Raw genomic sequence first — 25,764 nt, 5'->3', positions numbered from 1 at the left:
TTGATTAACTTCCCTTTCTACCCCCTCCCTTATTTTTCCCCCTCTTTTTGTTTTTAAAGGCCTTATGAATTCCCTCCCCCTTCTCCACTCCCTTTTTTTGACCTCCCCACTCCCCTGCTCCCCTTGGTTTATCCCTTCTAACTTTCTCAGAAGGGTTAGATAAGAGTTTTATGTCCTAATGGATAGTATAGCTACTCTTCCCTCTCCGGGTTGATTACTCTGAGAGTAAGGTTTGATTATTACCTCTTAATGCTCTCTTCCTCTACTTCTTATAATAGTATTTGTCCCCTCTCCCTCGCATGGCCCTCTTTGTGTGTAATAGAATATCCTATTTTCTTATTCACTCAAGTTTCTCTTGGTGTCCCCTGTTATTCACCCCCTCTTTCCCATCCCCTATGTCATCTTAGATTATTTAGTGTTCCACCCTCACCCTGTGAATTATTCTTCTGATTACTACAATAGTGAATAGAGTTCACTACAGAGAATTATACATAACATTTCTCTACATAGGAATACAGATAATTAGATCTCACTGAGGCCCTTAAAAAGGCAAATTTAAAAATTATAAGTTTTCTTTCTTTCCCCTCTGTATCTTATTTACCTTTTCATGTTTCTCTCGATTTTTGTGGTTGGATATCAAACTTTCCATTTAGCCCCGGTCTTTTCTGTGCAAATACCTGGAATTCTTTAATTTTGTTGAATGCCCATACTTTCCCTTGGAAATATATAGTCAATTTTGATGGGTAGTTGATCCGTGGTTGCAGGCCCAGCTCTCTTGCCTTTCTGAATATCGTATTCCAAGCCTTGCGATCTTTTAGCGTGGAGGCTGCCAGATCCTGTGTGATCCTTATTGGTGCTCCTTGATATTTGAATTGTTTCTTTCTGGCTTCTTGTAAGATTTTTTCTTTTGCTTGGAAACTCTTGAATTTGGCAATTATATTTCTGGGTGTTTTCTTATCTGGATCGAATGTCATAGGTGTGCTATGAATCCTTTCAATGTCTATATTGCCCTCTTGTTGTAGGACTTCAGGGCAATTTTGCTGAATTATTTCTGTTAGTATGGAGTCCAGGTTTCTATTAATTTCTTGTTTTTCTGGAAGACCAATTATTCTCAAATTGTCTCTTCTAGACCGGTTTTCTTGGTTTGTCACTCTCATTGAGATATTTCATGTTTGTTTCCTTCTATTTTTTCAGTCTTTTGACTTTGTTTTATTTGTTCTTGTTGTCTTGAGAGATCATTAGCTTCTAATTGCTCAATTCTAGCCTTTAGGGATTGTTTTTCGGCTATGATATTTAGGTTTTCGGCTATGATCTTTTGGTTTTCGGCTGTAATCTTCTGGTTTTTGGCTATAATCTCCTGGTTTTCGGCCATAATCTTCTGGTATTCCTTTTCAGTCTGGTCATTTCTGGTGTTCAATTTGCTTATCAGTTCATTTGGTTTCTGAGCCTCACTTTCCATTTGCAAGATTCTACCTTTTGAACAGTTATTTTCTGCCAGATCTCTTCCATTTTCCTCAAAATCTCAGTTTTGAACTCTTCCATAGCTTGTGAGGAGTTTTCCTTATTTGAGGAGGGTCCGGATGCTTGTTTGTTCTCCTCCTCTGTTTGCTCAGTTGTCTGGATTTTCTCTGTGTAAAAGTTGTTGAGTGTTAAAGACTTCTTTTTCTTGTTGTTAATCTTTCTCTTCTGAACTTCCTGAGACTGGGTAGCCATCGTTAGCCCAGCAGCTTCTCAGGTTTATCCTTGCGCTCAGGGTCTGTCCATGGTCTTTTGGCTCCTGAGGTCTGAGTTCTGGTTTTTTCCAAGGTCAAGCCCCCTGGTGGACCCTCTTGCTTGATCCTCTGCAGGAGGTTTCTTTACAAGTCTCAGGGTGCTGCTTCCACAGTCGTATACCCGTCTGCACTGGTTCCCCACTCAGGGTTTCAGAGCTTTAGCTCGTGGCTGTGTCTGCCTCCACCCACGCCTCCACCTGCCTGCGTTCTGCTCCTGGGCTCAGCGTTTGTGTGTTTTCTTGAGCTTTTTGGGGTCCTAAATCTTGCTGCTCTCAGGAACAGGCCCCGGAGCTGCCAATGACTCGATGGGTGCCCCAAACTTGCTCTATTTCTTTTTAGCTGCCTTTGGCGCTATAGATGTTGTGTGTGGAGGGGTTGGGGGTGGGGTGGTTGCTCAGCCCGTGATTTAGTGAGAGCTATTTCACCCCTTTATAGCATGGAAATGCCCCGATTCCACGTACTTTCCACGCTGTGCCCTGTTGTGGGGTTCCTCCGTTCGTCTGGACTTGTTTTTATGTCCCCTTGAGGAGTTTTGTGTGTTTTGGTCAGGAGAGGTTAAGAGCTGCTTCTTACTCTGCCGCCATCTTAACCCGGAAAAAAATGGTAATACATTTTTAAATGACTGACAATCATAAACAATGATGTTTCATACCTTCCTTAGAATAGCATTGTGATGGCCATAACAATTCTGGTGACCTTGCTTTCGGATGAGTGGCATTGATTGTAGTGGCAATCTTCTTTCTGAAAATTTATGATAATCCTTATAATGAAGCAAATTGGAATAATATTTAGTCAGTCAATTTGGGAGAACTCAATACCATTTTCCAACTATTTAGTAGGAGACTGGTTTACTATAGATAGGCCTTCAACTGAAGAAATTCTTGAATCTTCTTATTTTATTATATAATCTTTACCTTCTGTCTTAGTTTTAAGTCTAATACAGAAAACTGGCAAGGCTAGGCAGTAAAGGATAAATGACTTGCCCAAGGGTCACACAGCTAAGATTGGCATATCTACATTTAGGTAGGAGTACTGGCTAGTGATGGAGTACTTTTCAGGTGTACCTTTTTCTTTTTTAATTCTATTGTCTCTCTTAGAATTGATACTGAGGGGGCAGCTTGGTGGGCTCAGTAGATTGAGAGCCAGGCCCAGAGATGGGGGAGGTCCTGGGCTCAAATTTGACCTCAGGTACTTCCTAGCTGTGTGACCCTGGGCAAGTCACTTGAACCCCCATTGCCTAGCCCTTACCACTCTTCTGCCTTGAAATCAATATGTAGTATTGATTCCAAGATGGAAGGTAAGTGTTTTTAAAAAAAAAATGATACTGAGTTGGTTCCAAGGCAGAAGAGCAGTAAGGGGCTAGGCTAGTGATGGTGAACCTTTTAGAGGCATGGGTGATGTTCTCAGGTGGTGTGTGTGTGCAGAGAGGGGAGGGGAGCAGCCTAGCCCCTCATCCCTCCAGCTTTCTAGTAACGAACTCTAGCCCTGGTGGGCATGCCTACAGAGGAGAGTGCTCTGAGTGTTCCTTTTGTGTGCCATAGTTTCACCACCACAGAGCTAGGCAATTGGGGTTAAGTGACTTGCCCAGGAATATTGAACCCAGGATCTCCTCTCTCTGCTGAGCTGCCCCTTTTCAGGCATACTTTGAGGATGGGGTAGGATGAGTGATGAGACTAACTAAAAAGGAAAAAAAAAGGTGAACATAATCTGAAATGCTTTGGAAGAAATTGGTTAACAAACATATTTATTAAGTTCTTATTTTTTATAATTTGACAGAAGCTACATATATTATTTGGAGCTTGGAGAATAAGCATTATAAAGTCAAATAAGACCATAGTATTGCCATTTTTAGAAAAATGATAATCATCTTTCTAAATCAAAGGTGATTTACTTGTTGCCTGCATAGTCAGTTACAGTTTTACTTTTGTTTCTTCTCTAGGAAAAAGCGATGAACAGCGTGCAGCTGCAGGACTGGCTTGTATTCTTTGTGTACAACTGGGGCCTGGAATTGAAAGTGAAGAGGTTTTAAAGACTCTTGGACCTATTCTAAAGAAAATAATTTGTGATGGAACAGCTAGTATCCAAGCTAGACAAGCTGTAAGTATTATGAGTCAGGGTCAGTGTTTTCCATTTTAAGTATTCCTTAAGGGAATCTGAGCATAAGAAGCACATGTATTTTAATGTATTTCTCCTTTGATAACCATTTCTCTTTCTTCTTTATATAGTCTATTGATTTTTCCCCCTTTAGTTTTAGAGAATAGCATTTTAATGTTATTCAGATTTTTTTTTTGAGATTTTTCTAAAATTGTAGATTGCAGATTTCTGAAAGTTAAACTTATATTAAACTATTTCATGTATTAAATAATAGAATATGTTGCCAAGGAAAATTGTTTTGAAATCTTTAAAAATAATCCTGTCCTCCATCTGCTTTGAATAGTTTAGGATCAGCCGTGTAAGTAATTTAAAAATCAAAACATCTGGTTACTCACCTAGATATATAACAGTAATGTGGCCATTTTTTTTTTGTTTTTGTTTTATTTTTTTCAAATGAGGCAGAGAATCAACAGTACTTTTCAGGGTTAAGATTTAATGTATTCCATGATTTTGCTCTTGCCATGGATTTGTCTGGCTTCTACTCTACTTGTTTTTTTTAAAAATCCTTACCTTTTTGTCTTAGAATTGATACTGAATATTAATTCCAAGGCAGAAGAGCATAAGGGCTAGGCAACTGGGGTTAAGTGACTTGCCCAGGTCATCTAGAAAATATCTTGATACCAGATTTGAACTCGGGACTTCTGGTCTCCAGTCCTGGCTAGCTTTCTATTCACTGATCCATCTAGCTGCCCTGGCTAATACCCACTTTTGTGCCTTTTCCAAGGAAATACTTTCACTAAATGCTTTCTTCCTCTTCAGATGCTCATGTCTATGTGTGCGCTTCTTGAGGATGTTAGGCTCTTTGTTTTGGTCCTTTTGTCTCCAAACCCCAGAAGTGTACCTTGTAATTGGAAGATTTGAATGATTTCTTAGTCTAGGGTAAATAAGATTCTGCCATATTGTTTTCAAATGCTGCTTCTGATTTTTTTGAAAAAGGATTTATTGTTTTAAAAAATCTTATTAAATAAGTGCCAGAGCTCAAATTTTTATGGAATAAGGATTACAGGTGAAAACTTAAGTTTCAATTCTGCTTTAGATGTTTACTAAATTTGTGTGACCCTGGTGGTCACCTCATTTATTTAACTTCATCTGCAAAAGGAGGGGGTTAGATTGGATAGTCTCTTGGGTTTGTTTCAGTTCTAAATCTATGATACTTTGGCAATTAATTAGAATTACAGGTGATTTTTCAAAGTCATTGATTTAACTTGTATGTAATCATTTTTATCTTAAGAAGTCAGGTATTGCATAGAAAAGGAATTCTTTTGTCACATGTTAGCAGTAATTACAATGAGCTTGATGTTTATAATTAGAAATAGCTGGTCCTTATTAGACAAAAAGAGTCTCAAACTCAGATCACAATTTGGCCCGTGAAAAATTTAGTCTTGAGGATTAAGAAGGATAAAGAACCAAAAAAATATAAACCTTTTTGGCATTATTTGTGATTAAGAATTTACTTTGAGTTGATTTTTTTAAAAAATCCTTTCTTGGAAATTAAAAAAATTCTGCTTCACTTACATAGATAAGTAGATTGATTTTTAATGATCATAGTAGAAAAATGTTATTTTAATTTTACAGAAGAGATTTCTGAATTTGATCTAGCATGAGAATATAATTGACTAATTATACAAATTAATATAAAGAAAAAATGTAGCAGCCCTAGATGCTGAAGTAGCAATTTCTTTTAACTTTTCCTTTTTGCTTATTGGCATTTTATAACATTGTATTTTTTAATAAATTATGTAAGATTTATTTTGATATGATTAGGGAGAGGAGGTAATGGAATTCATGGTCTTTCTTGATTTTGGGGAGAGAACCAGACTAAGAATTGATGGCTTCTATTTATATTACAATCATATTTCCAAGTTAGACTTGTGAAACTCTTTAAAGTCATATCATAGAATGATTCACTCAAGTCCACAATAAAATTCTTGGCCCCAGCCAGAATTGGTTCTTGAGTATCTTAACTCTGGCTGCAGTGCTTTTCTGCAGTGCTGTGCTTGGGGACTTCAGAAATAGATGCCATTTAAACAATTTTTCTCATGAGTTTAAATTGCAATTTAGTTAGGAAGCCTTCAATTAAATAGAATTAAAATAGTAAGCATTAAATTACCTCCCTTCTCTTCTGTGTTTAGTGTGCAACTTGCTTTGGAGTTTGCTGTTTTATTGCCACAGATGACATTACTGTAAGTATAAAACTTAAAATACGTTTTTGATATACGTCTAGTATAATAAAGTTTAAATTGGTCATCTTAATTTATGTTCTTGTGAATTAGGAGTTATATTCAGCTATGGAATGTTTGGAAAATATCTTCACCAAGTCATACCACAAAGAGAAAGACACTAATGGCATCTGCAGCACCCCAAATACAGTGCTTCATATCAGCTCTCTTTTAGTGTGGACATTGTTATTGACTATCTGCCCAACCAATGAAGTGAAGAAAAAGCTTGAGATGTAAGTATTTAATTTTTGTTTGATTTCTAGAATGCATTGTTTGTATTCTAATGGTACATTTAGTGTAAGTTTTTTGTTTTTTCGAAAATAATGACTGTCATATTTTCTAGGCATTTGCACAAACTTCCAAGCCTCCTCTCTTGTGATGATGTAAACATGAGAATTGCTGCTGGTGAAAGTTTAGCTCTTCTTTTTGAACTTGCAAGAGAAACTGATAATGTAAGTATGCCAGATATCTAGTCTAATACATTTGTATGTAGGGCATAATTGCCCTCAGCTTTTTGTTCTTTGACCAACCTAAAGTCATTGCTGTTACTTATTTGAAGAATTGGCCTATCTCAAGTGGAAAAAAATACTTGATAATTTTAGATATAGGTAGGTAGGTGCAAAAATCATAAGCTCATTCAGTTGAGATGAATGCTTAAAAATGTCAGAGTAATACAGTTACATAAATACAACTTACATAGCACTTTGCTATTTACAAAATGCTTTTACAAATATATCATCTCTTTTGATTCGCATAATCTTTATGAGGTGTAGGTAGGCAAGTGAGCCCCATGTTGAAGCTAAATAAACAGGCTCAGAGAGAGATGAAGTGTTTTTTCTCAGATCACAGACGATCTGACTAGGACTTAAACTTTTCCTGATACCAAGTGCAATTCTCTTTTTCTACATTATGCAGTCTTCCACAAATAGTAAGAAATTAGTTTTGGAGACATATAAAGTCGGTTAATAAGATGACCAGTACCATTAATGATTATGGAAAGGAATAGATTAACTTAGGTGGACATAAAACCTAGCATCTGGGTAAAGCAGTGGGGAAAAAAATTTCTCCAATTCATACTTAAAACCAAATGGCTTTTGTGTACTATAACCTCTAAAGATTGATAACTGATTTCTTACCTTGTATGTTTTTGGAGGGCCATTCTAAAGTAGTGAGCTGAGACCTGGTAAAAGAGTTGAATAAGAGTTTGCCCATATTTGGAGGGTAACTAGTAGATAGTGAAATATATCACATAGTGTTGATTCATAAAACAGATTTTCTGGAATTGACAATGATGAGAGCAATTCCAAATAGAATTTGACAGTGAACTTTGTATACAGACATACTTAGCCATAAGTAGTCAGAAACTTCAAAGCTTAAACTCTTCTTACTTCTAATATTTAGCCACTACTTAAAAATTATTCAAAATTGCCCCTAGCCTTCCTACCATTCTGGAGGAGAACACTTCTCTCTTACTCTTATGCCATTTTTTAATTGGCAAGAACACATACTGAGAACATGTATTTTCTTAAGGCCCAGCTTTATTTTCTTTTATAATTGAGAACTTTTGAAATTAGAATCAGTCACAATTTTTGGCATCTTTTTCTGAGAGGTTCTTGTTTGCCTAGAAGGGGGAATCTTTTTTTTAATAATAATTTTTTCTTAGTTCCATATTTTCTCCAGCCCTTCCCTCCCACTGAGAAGGCAAGCAATCTTTGATGCACATGATACATGTGAAGTCATGTAAAACATTTCCTCATTAGCCCTGTTAAGAAAAAACGAATGAGAAATAAAATTTAAAAAATACACATTTTGTGTTCATCAGTTCTCTTTCTGGAGATGAATAGCATTTTTCATCATGAGTCCTTTGAAATTATCTTGGATCATGATATTGATTAAAATAGCTAAGTCCTTCAGAGTTGATGATCAGACAAGTACAACATTGCTGTTACTTATGTACAATGTTCTCCTGGTGCTGCTCACTTCACTCTGCCATCAATTCATAGATATCTTTTCAGATTTTTCTGAAAGCATCCTGCTCATTTCTTACAGCATAATAGTATGCCATCACAATCATATACCACAACTTAATTAGCCATTCTCCAGTTGATGGACATCCCTTCAATTTCTAATTCTTTGTCACCACAGAAAGAGCTGTTATACTGTCCTTTTTCTTTTTGCTTTGATCTCTTTGGGATTTCTGGGTCAAAAGGGTGTGCAGTTTTATACCCTTTTGGTCATAGTTCCAAGTTGTCCCCAAATTTTTGACTTAAAGTTGAAATAACAAGGTGAAAGTTTTGGAAATATTTTGGTCATTTGAATACTTGAGGGAGAAAGTTGCACAGCTGTGCACACTGTAAATTGACTACACATTTATTCTCTTAATTTCATCTCAGCCCTCACCCCTGCATGGCAATCCTGTGATATTTCCCTACTTGACTACTACACTCTCCACAGAGGCTGTTCTTAAATCTCCTACATTATCTCTCCCCTTGATCCTTTTGCTTTTTTCTTTGACTGTGAAAATAGAGGCTCTGTGTTGGAAAATACTCCCCCCTTACTCTTTTCCTCTAAACTGTTCTTTATCATTACCCATTATCTCTTCCTTTCTTCCAGTCTCAGATTAAGAGGTAGGATATTCTTTTTGCATCATAATCACTTCACCTGTTCTCTTTATTTCCTACTCTCCTTTCCTTTGGGAGCCATTACCCTGAGGCATTGACTCTTATCTACTGGTTTTTTTTTTCTGTCACCTGGAAAAATATACAAACAAAACCTTGAGTTGATCTTGCCATTCTCCCAGGTGATCATCTTATATCCCTTCTCTCTTTGACAGCCAAACTTTCTTGAAGGAATTTTCTCTATTCCTTTTCAATTCCTTTCTGTCTGGCTTCAAACAATTACTATTTACCTGTAATCCAATAATTGCTAAATCCAGTATCTTCTATCTGTGTTTGATCTCTAGAAACCTAGGCACACTTTCTACCCCACCTCATGTTTGCTCAAGATTCTGTGGTCTCCTTACACTTTTTCCCTTGGTTATTTGATCCTTTTTTGTGGCTTTGGTTACTTGGTAATAGATAACTCCCAATCTATACCACCCATTAGGCATTTAAGATTGCCTTGTGGAGTGTTTTGTTTTGGATATATCTGTCTTCTTTCTTTAACTCCTAAGTTTCCACTGGTCAGGGACCAGGTATCTTTTTTTCCTGCCCAATTCTATGGACAGGGGGGACAGGTTGAACCAATCTATAGGAATGAATTTAGAAGAGGAAAGGCAACTATTTTGTCCATGTGAATAAGTGTTTGGCATATGGTCTCCTGCATTTGGGATTTACATATCAACATGCATGTTTGTATGCCAAAGTCTCACCTAAAGTGTAGGAATAGCTGGCTACTGGTGAGTAAGTTGGTGCTTGGTTTTACAAACTGGAAAACTCTTAACAATGTGATCTCCAGAAAAGGTTAGAAATATGACCAGGAAAAACCAGTTTGGTTTTCATTATTAGGATTTTTATTACGAAGACATGGAATCCTTGACTCAGAAGCTCAGAGCTTTGGCTACAGATGGAAATAAACACAGAGCCAAAGTTGACAAAAGGAAGCAGCGGTCTGTCTTCAGAGATGTTCTGAGAGCTGTGGAGGTAATTTTTAAATTCTTTGGCTAATTATGTGAATCTGGAGCTACCTTTAATAGTCGTTATTAATTAGAAAAATATGATTATTGTAAACTGTAGAATACAATGAGAAATGCATGCTAATAGAGTGAGATTTCTTAAAATTAATATTTCTTTCTAAAGTTGCTCTTAGAGCTACAGTAAATTAAAGGACCAGTTTTCATTTTTCAGAGCAGTTGCATATTTTCTCATTTGTCTTTAAACAAAAACACTGAGGCAGATAAGATCAGTATAATGCCTTTTTTACAGATGAAATAAGTAAGGCACAGAGAGGTAGTAGTGGCCTGCCTATAACTATTACATAGCTTAATTAGTGGCAAAGCATCTCTCAACCTTATTCTCTGTCCTTGGCTGTTTGCATAGCCTTAGTTGTATTAACTATTATGGGTTTTGAGCTATATGGCTATGAGCTATATACCATTAATTAGCTTTTATAGAGATATTTGACTTTTGTAGTATCGTCTTTGTTATTACAGTCTGTACCACATAACTTTTTTTTTTTTTAATTCCTTTTATAGCTTTCATTTGAGGGCCTTGGGCCAAACTGTTTTGCATCCTTATGTCTTTTATGCCTGGCACATAGATGCTTAATAAATGCTTGTTAATTGATTGTTCCTTCAGTGCCTATTTTGTATTTTATTGTAATTTTTCATTGTTTTGATATTAAAATAAAGCTCTGATAATACAGTTTTTATATGAATATACATGGAATTTAGAATACTAAGTGAAAATCAACTATTTTATCTTGAAAGGGATCTTAGAGTTCTAAAACTCTTGATTCTTATACCCTTACTTGAGTATTCAGAATAGGAGAAAATGTAGCCAGGGCACAATAGTAAATGTTCCCAGGCTATCCATTCCTCTGTAAAAATTTGGAAATTTTATGCAGGATAATATAGGATAAGAGGTAGCTGGTCCTAGTGTCTATTATATAGGGTCTTAAAAAGAGCAATAATTTTGGAGTCATAGGATTTTAGATCACATGATGAGACATTGGCTATCATCTCTGTATTTTAACTGCCTCATTTTACAAAGTAGCAAACTGGAGGCCCGTGGGGTGAGTTGTGACTTTCCCAAGATCAGACACAGAGGCATTAATTAACAGCTGGGTTTCAAATTAGGGCCTTCTGACTCCAAATTCAATGGGAAAGTTTGATGTTCCACAGCACAAAGTGATATCTTTCAAGTCTTGGTTCTTTTACTTATTATATTACATGCCACATAACTTAATCTGGGCCTAAGCTCTGTCATTTGTAAAATGAAAGAATTTAAAAAGTAAAGTGATCTTCAAGGTTCTTTCAAACTCTGTGAACCTTTTCAAATATATTTATCTTTAAAATATCAGGGATAGGAAGTCAAGTCACTTTGGAAAATTGTTTAGCAACACATTCATTTCAACATATATATGTGCCATCTATGTGGTTAGAAATTTAGTTACCTAAGGGAAAGACCTTAAATTTTCCTTTTCTTTTATTTGGATAGGAGCGTGATTTTCCAACAGAAACTGTTAAATTTGGACCGGAACGTATGTATATTGATTGCTGGGTCAAAAAACAAACTTATGATACTTTTAAGGAGATTCTGGGAACTGGGATGCAGTATCATCTTCAGGTAAGTTTCTAATATTACCTGCACATGTCATTTTAAATATTTTGAGCAATTTTGCAATTATTTAGTTTAATCTGTATTTCGGATGTGAATGAAAGCTTTTTATTTATTTCTTTTAACTCTTACTTTCTTAATAATAATCTAAGACAGAAGGGCAATTGCTAGGCCAGTGATGGTGAACCAATGGCACAGGTGCCAAAGATGGCATGCAGAACACTCTGGGCACTTGGCCACCCCCTAACCCCAGGGTTCATTACTAGAAAGGCAGATGGACTCAGGCGGAGCTGCTCCCCTCCCCCTCTCCACCATGCCTGACCACATTTTTTCACATCCCCTATCCCTCTGTCCAGAAGCCCAATGGGAGTACACAGGGGAATAAGGTGGGTGGGTCACAGGGGGCAGAGCTGGAGGAGAGCCGAGCACTCCAGACCACTCCCCTCCCCCTCTCTACACTTCCTGAAGACATTCCTCACTTCACCTGCCCCTCTACACAGCAGCCTAATTTCTCCCCTGTGGGTTGGTGGGGGGCAGGGTGTGCCTAGCACTCCATCTCCAAAAGGTTCACCATCATTGGGCTAAACAAATGAAGTTAAGTGACTTTCCCAGGGTCACACAACTAAGAAGTGTCTGAAGTCATGTTTGAACCCAGGTCCTCTTTATTTCAGACCTCTATCCATTGTGCCATATGGTGGCCCCAAATGTTTTATATATTTTTAAGTCAATAAAATTTTCTAATAAAACTTTTAGATAATATATTATATAACCAATATATTATAGTCTTCTTTAATTATCCTAGATAGAAATTCCAGGCCAAAAGATTAGTTTCTGTGATATAAATGTAAGATGTGGGGATAGGGACTGTATCCATGATTTTATTGGTGTAGAAACTCCTGGTTAAGGAAACTCACATAATCATTGCAGGTAATTACCTTCTTTGTAACTCTATGGTCTTAGGCAATTGCCTAGGATCACTGTGTTTAAATAACTTGCTCAGGATTGGTATAACCAGTATATTTCAGAGGCAGGTTTGGAACTCGGGTTTTCTTCATTACAAGCCCTGCACCCTATTCACTGTTCTGCATATGTTGCCTGTCTGAAAGGGTACAACATGTAGCAACAATTTACTCTGAATGCAGAAATGAAAAACAACTGGCCAAAATTTGTATTTATGCTATTATTTTGCCATGTAAAATATTTACTGTTAAACCTTAAATGCACTAATTTATTTTTGTTAGTCAAATGAATTTCTTCGGAATGTATTTGAACTTGGACCACCAGTGATGCTTGATGCTGCAACTCTTAAAACAATGAAAATTTCTCGTTTTGAAAGGGTAGGTTTTTAAAATATCTTACTTAGATCTAAAAGAAAAATTGAACTAAAAAGAACATTTGTACTATAAAGCAGATAGAGTTTAACCATAATGTCCCAGTGATTTGGACTTAATGATATATATTATTGTAATGATGCTGCTGTTTACTATGACCTCGTGTTTATTTCACTTTGTGTTTGGATTTTTTTTCACATTCCTGAATTATGGTTTGAGTACCTAAATCCATTGCATGGTCTGACTTCCTTGTTTGTGCATGTGTTTACACACACACACACACACACACACACACACACACACACACACACACGTGAGCAGCAAGAGTATATATTATGAATGACAATATAAATGGCTACCTAGGAATGACTTATATGTACTCAAGGGAGATCCCCTTTCTCTACTAGCTCCCTACTGAGATTTTTCTCCTCCTTTCTTTTTACTCCCACCCTCCTACCTCTTCCACAGCTGCATATGTTACTACCACCTGGGATTCATCCCTAATCTCTTAGGTTCTCATCTCGTTTTGCCACCTTGGGTCTGGATTCTGATTCAGTATGGGTTGCCTAGGGCAAAAGGGAAAGTGAGAAAGGGTTTTGCAACTAGAGGCATGTTTGTAGAGTTCTAAGTTAAAAAATGTACATTAGAGGTTCCTTAAGCCTTTGTGCTCCATCATATGAATCTAACCATGCATATATAATGTTTCTTTGAGAAAAATCATACTGATTTTCAAGTAACCAACTTATAAACTTAGCTTTTTCAACACACCATCTTTTTACGGTATTAAGTTTAAAAGTATATGAAGTTTGGCCATGTAAGCACATAACAAGTCTTACTGACTTCTTTGTTGTTTGGGTTTTTTTGCTTTTTTTTTAGCATTTATATAACTCTGCAGCATTTAAAGCTCGAACGAAAGCTAGAAGTAAATGTCGTGACAAGAGAGCAGATGTTGGAGAATTCTTCTAGATTTCTGCAATTTGAAGACAAATACTCGTTTCTTAATTCAAGAACTTTTCTATAATTTCCAAAGTATTTAATAATTTTTATCATGAGGGGGGTGGGGGGCAGGGTAACCATATATAACTTAGAGAAATTTTGTAATGGGACCTAAATTCCTTATAACATTTATTAATACTGTGTAACATTTATTAATGCAGTATATTGCAAGTGAGTGTAATTATTGAAGCTTCTTTGTATATAGAATTAGTAAACTTTTAAATAAACTTTTTATAATGTTTGATCAGAATCCATTTATGAAGCAAGCCAAAAATTCTCATAGTTCATTTCAGATAATTTCCTGAATGAAAAAGGCACATTATAAATTGTACAAGGTTATATATATCTTTGACTCTATGGTTACCAGAAATGTTAATTGACTATTACCAATCCCAAACCCTAAACCCTGTAAGGTATACCGGTCTAATTCTGAAAGTTTCTTAGTCTCTTAAAAAGCTGCTATATTTGCCCTTTAAATGGAATTTGATAATTGTCATTGTTCAGTTCTCAGACTGGACTTATAAGGAATTCCATTGCACAATGCGTGCAGACTTTCAGCTACACAAAGGCTTTATCTTGATATTAATGAAATGCTATATGCCATATTACTCATTAAACTTATTTTTAAAAGCAATAACACTGATTTTAGCTCCTGTGTTAAGACCAGTTCGTTGCTTTAAAATAAAGATCATTTCTCATTAAGTGTTTATTTTTTCAACAACATGAAGCTTTTTATTACCCGAGGTAAATACTTCTGAACAAGCTTAATCTTTGAACATTATGACTTGGGTTATATCAAAAATCTACAAATGCACATGCCATATGATTGATATAAAAAGCTAATGACTAGCTAATAGAATGACTGATTAGATATTTCCATGAAGAACTTTTTCTTTACAAGTAAAAAGAGAAAAGCAACTTCCTAGTGCCCTTTTTTTCTTTTGAAATATTCTAGAAAACATTATGATTAAAAGTTTGAAACTCATTAAAAATTTAGAAGGTTTAGAATTGTGATTCTGTAGGAAAGAATATAATGATTTGGCTTCCTTTCAAACTTAAGTCTTGCATGACTGACTTTATTTCTTCTTTTGACAGTTAGATGTTAGACGAGTATTATGGAAATGAATGGTACAAGATTACTATATATTTTTATTAATGAATTGGATAATAATCAGGTAGGTATTAAATTTATGGTTGGACTAAATATAAGAGAATGTGGTTGCCGATTTAAAAAAATAATTAACATAGCTCAAGTTAAAATAACTCTTTAGCAGCTTTATTTACAAAAAGAGAGGAAGAATGAAAGTAGGGAGATGTGAAAGAGGGTAGAGTAAGAGGTCTAACCTAACACACTAAATATTTGCTCTGGCCCCTGGCTCAACCCAGGCAGGGCTAATTAGCCCTTAGCCAGAGGGCCCAGTGGTGAATACTCACTCTGCCTCCTCCAAGACAGGGAGGCCTCTCTGGAAACTTAATCTCTCCAGAAGCCAGGAAAGGAGTCAGCTTTTCACTCACCCAAACAATGGCTCCAAAGGGAAAAGATCTAAGTGCAGTCTTACCAGAGTCCCAGGTCCACACTCCAGATTCAGCCCCAAAACCTCCTGACAGGAAGTTGTGGCCTCTTTTAAAAACCTTTCTTAACATTACCTTCTCCACGTTATGGGGACCAATTGCAGTCCTTAAATTTGCTTAGCATTGCCCAGGGGGGCAGTCAGTGGCTTCTGGAGGTATAAACCAATTAAGTGGGTGGCTTGTGGACCTTCCCTATTTAACTTAAGTAATCCTATCTTCACAATCAGAGTTGGCAGGTTGATCAAAGAGCACAAGGGCCAATCCAATATTAAGACTTCAGTGTTAATAGCTGGTTCACAAATAGAAAACCAGGGAAGATGTGATAACGTTAATCTGAAAGAAACAAAAAAGGATTTGTACAAACTTCATACATGTGAACAGTATATGTGACCACCAAATAATAATAATTGCTTAACATCAATGTTTGTGTAGCATTCCCTTGGGCCAGTTGTTAAGTTCAGTCCCTAGAAGGAGGTTGACTTCCTTCTGTCAGATACTCGGCCAAGTCTGAGGGCTTGAAGTTTCTTGCTCTTTGTTGAAGAATCTTGCTTGTCCCTCATCAGTCATCCAGTTTATATCAATTAGCTTTTAATGAAAAGAGAAGCAATAGCAGTAGTTATGTAAGAATCCCACCTCCAAACTGAAAGACTCCCTCTCAGGTCTGTATGCCCACAGCCCTGGGAAGAATAGGGCCAAACTCACCTGGGGTGAGGAATCGAGGATGGACAGATGACTTCCTTGCTCTGCTGGCCTTGCTTCTTGAGGGCTGATGGGTTAATCCTCTGCTGGGCTGAGTCCAATCAACTCTTCAGACTAAATCATATTCAACTGCTGTTGCTTTTAGCTCTTCATTACACTCAGATGAACCTTCCAAACTGACCAATTATTTAGGGCACTTTACCTAAAGTCTGGAAGGTATAAATATAAAAGAAGCTACTTGTGCCTACTTGCTGGTCCAGTGGGAGATTGGGCAGCTTCCCTTCTCCTATTAGAAGTACTTGCTAACTATTCTAGGGGAAGGGGGGGTGGGGTGGATGCTTACACTCCCTACCATAGCCACTAAGGTTGACTCAGCAGCCAATTAAAGCTTCACCAAACACATGATACAAACCCATGAATTAGTCCATCGAAATCAGATGGAGAATATTGGTATGCTTTGAAGGGCTAGGGAAAGGGAAGGAGCTCTTCATGCATATGTAGAAATAATACCATTTTGAATAATCCCTAAATAAAGGTGGTGGGTTTTTTTTTGGGGGGGGGGAGGTGGAGTGAGATGTGAGTGGAGCTAATTATTTGCAAAAAAAATATCTTATTTCTCCAAATTGTGAGGCAGGTATTATTAGCATATTTGTTTTTTCATTTTGCAAATGAGGAAACAAGTTTTTAGAGATGAAGTGGCTTGCACATGGTCATTAAGATCCAATGGAATTTAAACCCAGATGTTTTATGACTTCCAAATCCAATGTTCTATTCATTATATTAGTTGTTTTTTTTTTTTTTTTAAAGGTTAACTTGGGCTGCACAGTGTCCAGGAAATAGTTCATCTGGATTAAGCTCCCCAGGCTACATTTTGAATATTGTGTTCATTCTCTGGAACATTGTTTAGTAAGAAAATACCTTGGAGAACCATTAGATTGTCAACTCCTTGAGGGCAGGAACTATTTTTGCCTTTTTTTTTTTTTTTGGTATCCCATTGAATGATAACTTAGGAAATATAGGGGTAGGCATAGCCCAAGGTTCTTTGGGTTCAGTATGGTGATGACCAGGATTGGCTTCGGGAAACAGGGCAGCAATCATATTCTAATCATATTCTAATCAAATGGAAGGTATGGGAACAGAAAGCCCATGAAAGCAGATGGCAGATAAAGAGACAGCAGCATGGGACTGAGAATGTCTTGGTAAAGGACGGAAAGCAAGCATTGTGGGGAAGAGAAGGGAAGGGGCAGAGAGGATCACATAATCATGGGTTGGAGTTGGGAATGCACCGCAGCATAGGCAGGATGGAGATGGAAGGGTGCTTTGGGGGCAAGAATTTGAGGTCTTGGGTTTCTAAGATTTTTTTTGGAGGGGGCAGGGGAAGCAGACCAACTGTAGGGGAGAAGACCACCTTCAGATTCTGACATTTCGTAAGGATTTAAGGCTAAAACAACCAATCAATTTCTGCTGAACGATAGTAAAGGAAACCAACTATGATAGGCATACTGTACCTTTTCTCTAGCTATTTTATCCCTTCCCATCAGCTTTCCAGGTGTCAACTAGAAATGTGATCCCAGGAAATTGTAAACCAAGGATTTCCAACCTGGAATATATGTTTTCATACTCCGGAAGAATGACAATTTTGTCAGCAGTATAGGAAATATTTAGTTACTAGTGATATTATTATATTGAAATATCCCAAAAGTATTGTTAGTGGGGGGGAAATTTATGGATTGGAGAGAAGAAGATGAGGAAGCGGGAGCAAAGTGGGAAAGAGGTATGTTATATGTTTCTGGAAAATTTGAGATAACCGAAGGTTGACAAAAATACAGATCTAGGCTTTTGGGATATGAAATCACTATTTGGTAAAAATTGCTGGGAAAACTGGAAAGTAGTCTGGCAGAAACTAGGTATAGACCCAATATCTTATGTCATCCACCAAGATAAGATCAAAATAGATATGTGGTCTAGACGTAAAAGGAGATAAAAGTACATTAGAAGAACAAGGAACATCATATTTATGGATAGGAGAAGAATTTATGAGTAGAGATGGAGACCATTGTGAGTTGTAAAATGGATCATTTTCAGTACATTAAATTGAAAACCTTTTATAAAATAAAAACAAATGTTGTCAAGATTAGAAGGAAATTGGAAAACTGGGGACATTTTTTCATAGTCTCTTAGAGGTCTCCTATCAAAACTATACATATTTTGCCCCAGTTACTTGTGCTGGGCTCCTTTCACAGTGGAATTTTTCCAGCCTGCTCCAGGATATATTTATATGCAGTTCAACATGAGAAGGGGCTGGAAAAAAACCTGGTATCACTTTACACACAGGTTTAATAAACTCCAAACTTATACGTGGATCTGAATAAATAGTTCTTACCAATTTCATCATGGCATTATTTTGAGGCTAGGCTAGGATCACAAAAATCCCTGGGCCTTCCTCTCTAGAAACAGAAAGAGAATATTGCTTGGTTAAGAAAAAAATAGCAATGAAAAAATTGATCAGTGTTTGGAGCCCACACTAGCAAGTCTAATTGAATACTAAAAATAGATGACAGTTTCATGCTGGGTTTTACCGGACCTATAGGAACTCACGTGCCCTGAGGAAAAGGAGGAAAAGAAAACTGTAAATTTATAGAAAGTTATTTTTTTTCTTGGTGGTTGTTTTGGAGTTTTTTTTCTGGGTAGTGGCTTCCTGAGTGATTTCCATTTGGAGGAGCTCTACTGGAATTGGTGTAAGTCATTTGCATGTCATTACACTTCTGAGAGCTGAGTTGTCTTCCTGGAGGGCAGGGGAGTTTCCACTGTTTATCCTAGATGATTATAACTTTTAGCCTAGATTTCAAAAAAATTCTGATTGGGAAGAGAATAAATCCCGAAGGGGTTTAAAAAACAAAATGATTCATTCAATAAGTATCTCCATTGCCCTTGAATTAAATTCTTTGGGGAAATAATTTTTATTTGATGGACAAAAATACAAACGTATACTTGTTTCTGTGGCTTGTCACTGAAAGTCTGTGGGGAAAATAAACAGTAAAACAGAATGTTAAATAGTCATTTTTATTTGTCATATTCTTAAGATGGTAATCAGAAGGAGAAAATCAGTGGTTAGCTAGCAATGAGATAACGAGAGAAAATGAAATTACTCACAGGTGTGTTTGAGCTCAGGGTTTGAAGGAATCTTGATCAAAAGTTGCTTTTGAAGGATACTGCTAATATCTAGCTTACCAAATGTGTGTGGTGTGACTGAAGGATCGTTAGGACAGTGAAGAAACTCTATTAAAACTGAGTCTCCCATCAAACCCAGCTGGTCCCAGAAAGCCTCATAAGGAGATGCTAGAAATAGCAACTATGTGATCAACAGCTGCAAGTGGTAACTTTAGGCTGCTCAAAATTTGAGGATGGGCAGAAACATCGATTTTAAAAACTGGATAGGACTTCGGAAGTCACGTAGTCCAACCCTTTCATTTTAATTGTGTATAGAAATATATAGAACATTTGTCAAGGAATTGCTTTTCTAGGCATCGTTCTACTAAGTGCTTGGAATAGAAGTAATCAGATAGTTCTTGCCCTGACAGGCAACATATAAAGTAGAGCTGAAGTGAGTGATGGTAGGGATGCTTTCAAAATGATAGTTGATCAATAACATAAAAACCTGGTTCCAGCAACTTGGTAACATGGAGGCTGGAATGCTAGATTTGGAATCAGGAAGACCTCAATTCAATCCACCCTCTGTGTGACTCTGTTTCTTCTCTGCCTCAGTTTCCTCATTGGCAAAATTGAGATAATAATGGCATCTACCTCAAAGGGCTAATCAATCGCTATGTGAAGTACCATGTATATAGTAGCTATTATCATGATTGTTTTTATTATTCCAAGCCAGATAAACAAGACAGCTATTAGAGGCTGGTGTCCAAGGTGGGAGTTTGGGGTAGAAAAAGATGAGGAGGATGGCTAGAGAGCAGGCAATGTGATAGCAAAATGGCAGCCCCAAAATAGGAGCCAAGAGAAGTGAAGAGAATTGCCTAAGGACACATGGGTTTTAAGTAAGAGTCAGGATTTGAACTCATGCCATCTGACTTCAAAGCCAGATCTTTAATTATCTAAGAGTGCACCAACAGCCTGGACCACACCCCTGAAAATCATATCTGACTTGGCTCTCAGTTATTTCTTGACTCTTCCAGATTTGCATTTTACAATTTCTTTAAATACTACATTACAATCTTTCATTTTCATGGCTTCCAATATCAGCATGCCATTTCCTCCCAAGAGAAAAACGTTCGGGTTTTATTAGCCTGCTCTGGGATGTCTTGTGAATTCTCATGAGTGCAGGAAGTGCCCATATTTTGAGTGAGTAGAAATCCCAATATGCCTACTTCTCTCCATTGAACTGTTGCTCTTTTCTCTCTCTAGCTATGACTCAGCTACTATTCAACATTAATTAAGCATCAGCGTGAGAATGAGGTCATTAATAATAATGTCATTTTCCAGAATGAGAAGCTAAGGTCCAAGCCGAACCAATTCCTGATCCCAGAATGTGACATGAGTCAGTCAGGGGTGAATAGATAAAAGTCATGAGTTTGGAATTTTAAAAGCCTCTCCTGGAATTTAGCAAGCGTAACTCAGAAAAATATTACTATGGTGATCCTCAGTATTGTGGATAATCTGAAGATTCGACACTAGTGGATTCAAACTTTCCTCTATAACATTTCTAAATAAGAATATATGAAACTATCTTGTGTGACCTTGGGCAGGCAGACCACTTCCCCTTCTGGGGCCTCAGTTTTCATGTATGTGAGGTTGTGACCTCATTTGGAGTTTTCTTGGCAAAGATACTAGAGCAGTCTGCTATTTCCTTCTCCAGCTTATTTTACAGATGAGGAACCTGAGGGAAAACAGAGTTAAGTGCCCAGGATCACCCCCAGCTAGTAAGTGTCTGAGGCCAGTTTTGAACTTAGGACTCCCTGACTCCAGGTCTGGCATTCTCTCCACTGTGCCAGATAGCTGCTCCAGGACTCAGGATGACCTGAGTTGAAGACTCCGGACACTTATTCCCTGTGTGATCTTGGGCAAATCGCTTAACCTCTGCCTGCCTCAGTTTCCTTAAATGCAAAATAGGGATATTAATAATAAATAGCATGACCAGGATTATTATGAAGACAAAATGATGAAATATTTATGAAATGCTGAGGAGCGTCTGGCACATTATAGGCACTCAATAAACACTTGTTCCTGTTTCCCTTCTTGATTGAGGAGGATCTTCTAGTGCCTTCAGTCATTCTGATTTATTCTTATTGCACTGTGGATAGAAAAAAGGATATTGAGTTGAATCTGTGCTCATGTGAGGACAAACCTTAGAATTTGCTTTTTAGAACAAATCTCTGATCTCAGTTTCTTTTCTTGTATTTTCCACCCTCTTGTAAAAGTAGCCTAACAAAAGTTTAGGACATGGAAAGAGGAAATGGACCCAGGGCCTGAGTTCTAGTCTTGACTGCCACTGGCCAGCAAGATATGACTACAGTCTACAAATACTCAAGAATTTAGTGATATTTGTATATAATTAAGATGACTTACATCCATGTCAAGGTAACTAAGGCAGCTGTGGTGTGTTCCTGATGAGGTCAATGTCTTTATCTGTCTCTGGGCCTTTGTTTCTTTACTTGTAAAATGAGGTTCTACAGACAGGCAATTTCTAAAGTCCTTCCTACCTCTAAACTATTCTCTGACGTCATACTATTTAGATATCCACGTGGCAAGGTAAGCCCAATTTAGTCTAGCTTGCCTATGGACGTGAAGACCTAGCCTGAATTCCAAGAAAGTAAAAGAATGAAGACTTTGATTCCTACTTGATTTAATCTTGAAATATATGTATGTGTACATTTGTTTCAGTTTTTAAAATCACTTCCCAGTGTCCTTTAGGATTCAGCTTCCTCTCAATTCCTCGATACAGTATCAAGTCATTCCTGGCAATGCTTACTCCTCCTTAGAAGTTTGGTGATATCAAAGGAGAAAAGTCTAATCAAGATATTTCCCCCCAGAAAAATTGTTCCGTTTATGTCTCCCAAAGGATGTGAATAGCCAGACTCATTTACATGGAAGCTGAGATGACGAGTACTTTTTCATTTTTCCAATAGATTTTTAAAAACAACCCTTGCATTCTGTCTTAGAATCAATACTGTATATTGGTTCCGAGTCAGAAGAGAGGTAAGGGCTAGACAATGAGGGTTGTGACGTGCCCAGGGTCACACAGCTAGGAAGTGTCTGAGGCTAGATTTGAACCAGGTCCTCCCGTCTCTAGACCAGCTGCCTCTCAATCCACTGAGCCACTTAGCTGCCTCCCTGCAATAGATTTTTACTTAGCAAATGACCAAAATCAACCTTCACCTTCCTTAGCTATAATCTAAATAGTATTTTCCAGCAAATGGCGATTTTTCTCATAGAACCTTGAGTTTGTCATGTTTCCTTGACTATGCTTTCTTTTTATAAATTTGTTTTATAAATTTTTTCTTTGTCTTTCCCTTCATATCTGAATCCATCCCCTGTCCTCTCCTACCCAGCAAGAAAGATTTTTAAATTCCACAAAAATAAATAACAACCAAGTCTGACAATATCTTTGATGTTTCATATCCATAGACTTCCACCTAAAGGCAGCTGTAGTTGTGCAATAAATTGAGAGCTGGGTTTCCAGTCAGGAAGACCTGAGTTCAAATTTGACATCAGATGCTTACTAGCTGAACAATCCTGAGCAAATCACTAACCCATTGTTTGCCCCAGTTTCCTCAACTCTAAAATGGGAATAATAACATCTACCTCTCACAGTTGTTGTGCAGATCAAGTGAGATCTTCTTTGTAATGGGGCTGGCATACAGTAGATGCCATCTAAATGCTTCTTCCCTTCCCACTTCTTTAAAGGCAGGGTGACTGTGTTTTTTCATCTCTTCTCCAGGAGTCTTGGTCATCATTTTGACTCAGCATTCTCTTCCCTTCTTTGTTCTCTTTGTTTAAATGTCATCATTTAGACTGTTTTCCTGGTTTAGCTTGCTTCATGCACTATCAGTTCATGTAAGTATTCCCATGCTTCCCATACTTATCACGTCTTATGAAGTAATACTATTCCATTACACTGAGATATATATTATATAAATGTAGTTATACATACATGTATATAAATATATATATATATATATAGTTTATTTATCCATTCTTTAAATAGGTATCTACTTTGACTCCAGTTCTTCTCTACTACAAAAAAATGCTACAATGAATATTTTGATGTATGTAGCATATTTCTTTCTCTCTTTGAAAATTACTTAGGAGGTAATTGCCTAATAGTGGGATATTTGAGGCAAAGAATATAAATTTTAAAAAAATCCTAAGGGCAGCCGGGTGGCTCAGTGGATTAAGAGCCAGGCCTAGAGATGGGAGATTCTTAGTTCAAATCTGGCCTCAGACACTTCCTAGCTGTGTGACCCTGGGCATGTCCCTTAATCCTCATTGCTGCTTTCTTACCGTTCTTTTGCCTTGGAACCAATGCACAGTGTTGATTCTAAGAAGGAAGGCAACAGTTTAAAAAAAAATCCTCACTCTCTGTCTTAGAATTTATATAAGTATTAGTTCCAAGACTAAAGAGTGATTTCGGCTCACCCTTTGGGGTTAAGTGAATTGCCTAGGGCCACACAACTAAGAAGTATCTGAGATCTGATTTGAACCCAGGATCTCCTGTCTCCAGACCTGATTGTCTATCCACTGAGCCACCCAGCTGCAAAGAAACTGATATTTAGGTCACCATTTTGCATAATTCCAGATTACTTAGAATGTCATTTTGTAAGAATCTAAGAGACTTGGCTTTTCAGAATTATGGCAGATTTTTAAATCAACTTTTTTTTTTTTAACTGTGCCCTAACTGCTCTTCCCTTCTCCAACCTATTCCTTCTCTAATCTTCCTTTCTATTAGATTAGATTGAATTTATAACATTGGTCTAGGGAGCTTCCAGTATGGAAACTCCCTCTCTAATATATCTTCCCCATAAGTCATAGTCTTAGTCTGAGAGTGGGGGGAAGGGGACCATGAAGAGATGGAGTAACAGCCAGTAGGTGTCAGGGGCAGGGGTTGGTTTTCTTGAGTCCAAGGCTGGTTATCTATTACTGGTGACAGATTTCTTCTTATCCTTTTCACAGTTACCTATAACTGCCCAAATCTATTCACCTGACCATGTTATTCCTCTACCCCCAAACCTTTCATTTTGATATTCCAGTGCCTCCAAAATGAAGTATAAGCTCGTTATTTGGAGATTCACTTCCTTCTACAATCTAGCTCTAAGTGATCAACTTTATCACATACATTTCCCTTCGTGTACTAATGTGACATGGTGGATAGAGGGCTAAATTTGGCCCCAGGATAAGCTGGGTTAAAAATCCTGCCTCTGATAGTTAGTAGCTCTGGGACCATGGCCAAGTCACTTAACCTTTATGAGCCTTGGTTTTCTCATATGCAAAATGAGAATACTAATATTCCAACTACTCAGAGTCCCATAATGTCTAGAGTGCTTAGCCCAGGTAATAGTAAAGCTTAAAGGAGAGGGTGTAGTAAAATGCTTGGCACACTGTAAAGTGCTGCCAATCTGTTATAGTTTTATTAGTCTTCCTTCCAGCCAAACTTTACTACTGTACTACTGTACTGTACTGCCAGCCAAACTGTCGATTTGGGCATCCTTGTGCTTGACGTGGACCTTCCTTAGCCTTTGCTCATTCTGTTACCCCTGGCCAAAATGGCCTGTTGAAGTTCACTCCATTTCTTCCATAAGCCTCTCCTTTTCCCCCCCACCTTCTTCAGATTGCCCCAAGCACTTTGCCAGGACTTCTTTGCCCTTGTACCACTAGAATCATATTTCTCTGTGCACTTAGAAGCTCATAGGGAGTAGGGTGTTTCTCTTCCCTATTTTTGAAGAGTGCTTTTACATGGAATACATGTTTGCAGAACAGGACTGAATCTCCTCTAAGATCTAGTTGTTGGTCCCTGCTCTCAGGCCCCGAATGGCTACCTTTACTGGCTATGAGCATTTGCAGGGTGGAATAGATTTTGCTTTATTATGGAGTTTCAAAATGAAGATACCCACCATGGCTCTACAGGCAGCTTTGCCTAGAAGATGGAGAGCAGGGCTCAGAGTCAGTAAGATCTGATTTCAGGTTCTAGTTCTGACATGTAACTGTGTGAAATTAAGAAAATTATTTTCTCTCTCCATGACCCAGGCAGTTCTCTAAGAATATAAATTGTAGCGCAGGTGATGATCTGCCTTGGCAGATGGAGTTTTCTTACAGGGAGTTCTTTACATCAATGGAATTATAGGTCCGATTTCCAACACTCACCACACACCTCCCCCCCAAAACAGTATCCTAGTAAGGTATCCTACTGGGAGCCAAGGGGGCTGCTGTAACAGTGTCCAAAAATCAGTGGCATACATTTTATTCCTATTTACATTATTCCCTGCTACTCAGAAAGTGGCCAAGAAGGGTTTTCTTTTTCTCTTACACAGAATTTGCTTATCTTGCTTACTTAGATTTTCCTTTCCCTCTCATTTAAATACCACGGTCTCTCAGTTTACAAAATAGAGACTTTTAAAAATGTAAAATGTCTGTTCCAGCTTTGCAGTGTTGATTGGAGTTACTCTTGCCATTAGAGGATATTATCTTAAATGTGGCTTCTCCAAAACCTCAATTATTTTAATATTTGTTACTGAAATGG

At 37.5% G+C, this 25,764-nt stretch overlaps 2 protein-coding genes across 3 annotated transcripts in view; both read left to right on the top strand.

Moving 5' to 3' along the window:
- Positions 1-14,443, top strand: part of IFRD1 (interferon related developmental regulator 1) — a 28,436-nt gene extending 13,993 nt beyond the window's left edge. For both annotated transcript variants that reach the window (XM_044677337.1, XM_044677338.1), the window contains exons 5-12: positions 3,712-3,869; positions 6,059-6,109; positions 6,200-6,378; positions 6,489-6,597; positions 9,652-9,786; positions 11,302-11,430; positions 12,663-12,758; positions 13,629-14,443. In XM_044677337.1, the coding sequence (XP_044533272.1) occupies positions 3,712-3,869; positions 6,059-6,109; positions 6,200-6,378; positions 6,489-6,597; positions 9,652-9,786; positions 11,302-11,430; positions 12,663-12,758; positions 13,629-13,718 (947 nt within the window). In that variant the 3' untranslated portion in view covers positions 13,719-14,443. The remainder of the gene's footprint in view (positions 1-3,711; positions 3,870-6,058; positions 6,110-6,199; positions 6,379-6,488; positions 6,598-9,651; positions 9,787-11,301; positions 11,431-12,662; positions 12,759-13,628) is intronic.
- A 4,277-nt stretch (positions 14,444-18,720) lies between these two features.
- The window catches only part of LSMEM1 (leucine rich single-pass membrane protein 1), a 30,329-nt gene continuing 23,285 nt past the window's right edge, over positions 18,721-25,764 (top strand). The window contains exon 1 of the mRNA XM_044678825.1: positions 18,721-18,757. The gene's annotated coding sequence lies outside the window, so the exon portion shown is untranslated. The remainder of the gene's footprint in view (positions 18,758-25,764) is intronic.

The sequence above is a fragment of the Gracilinanus agilis genome, chromosome 5 (genome assembly GCF_016433145.1).
Source record: "Gracilinanus agilis isolate LMUSP501 chromosome 5, AgileGrace, whole genome shotgun sequence".
Lineage (NCBI taxonomy): Eukaryota > Metazoa > Chordata > Mammalia > Didelphimorphia > Didelphidae > Gracilinanus > Gracilinanus agilis.
The sequence above is the reverse complement of the archived record's forward strand: the minus strand, read 5'-3'. Positions and strand labels throughout refer to the sequence as shown.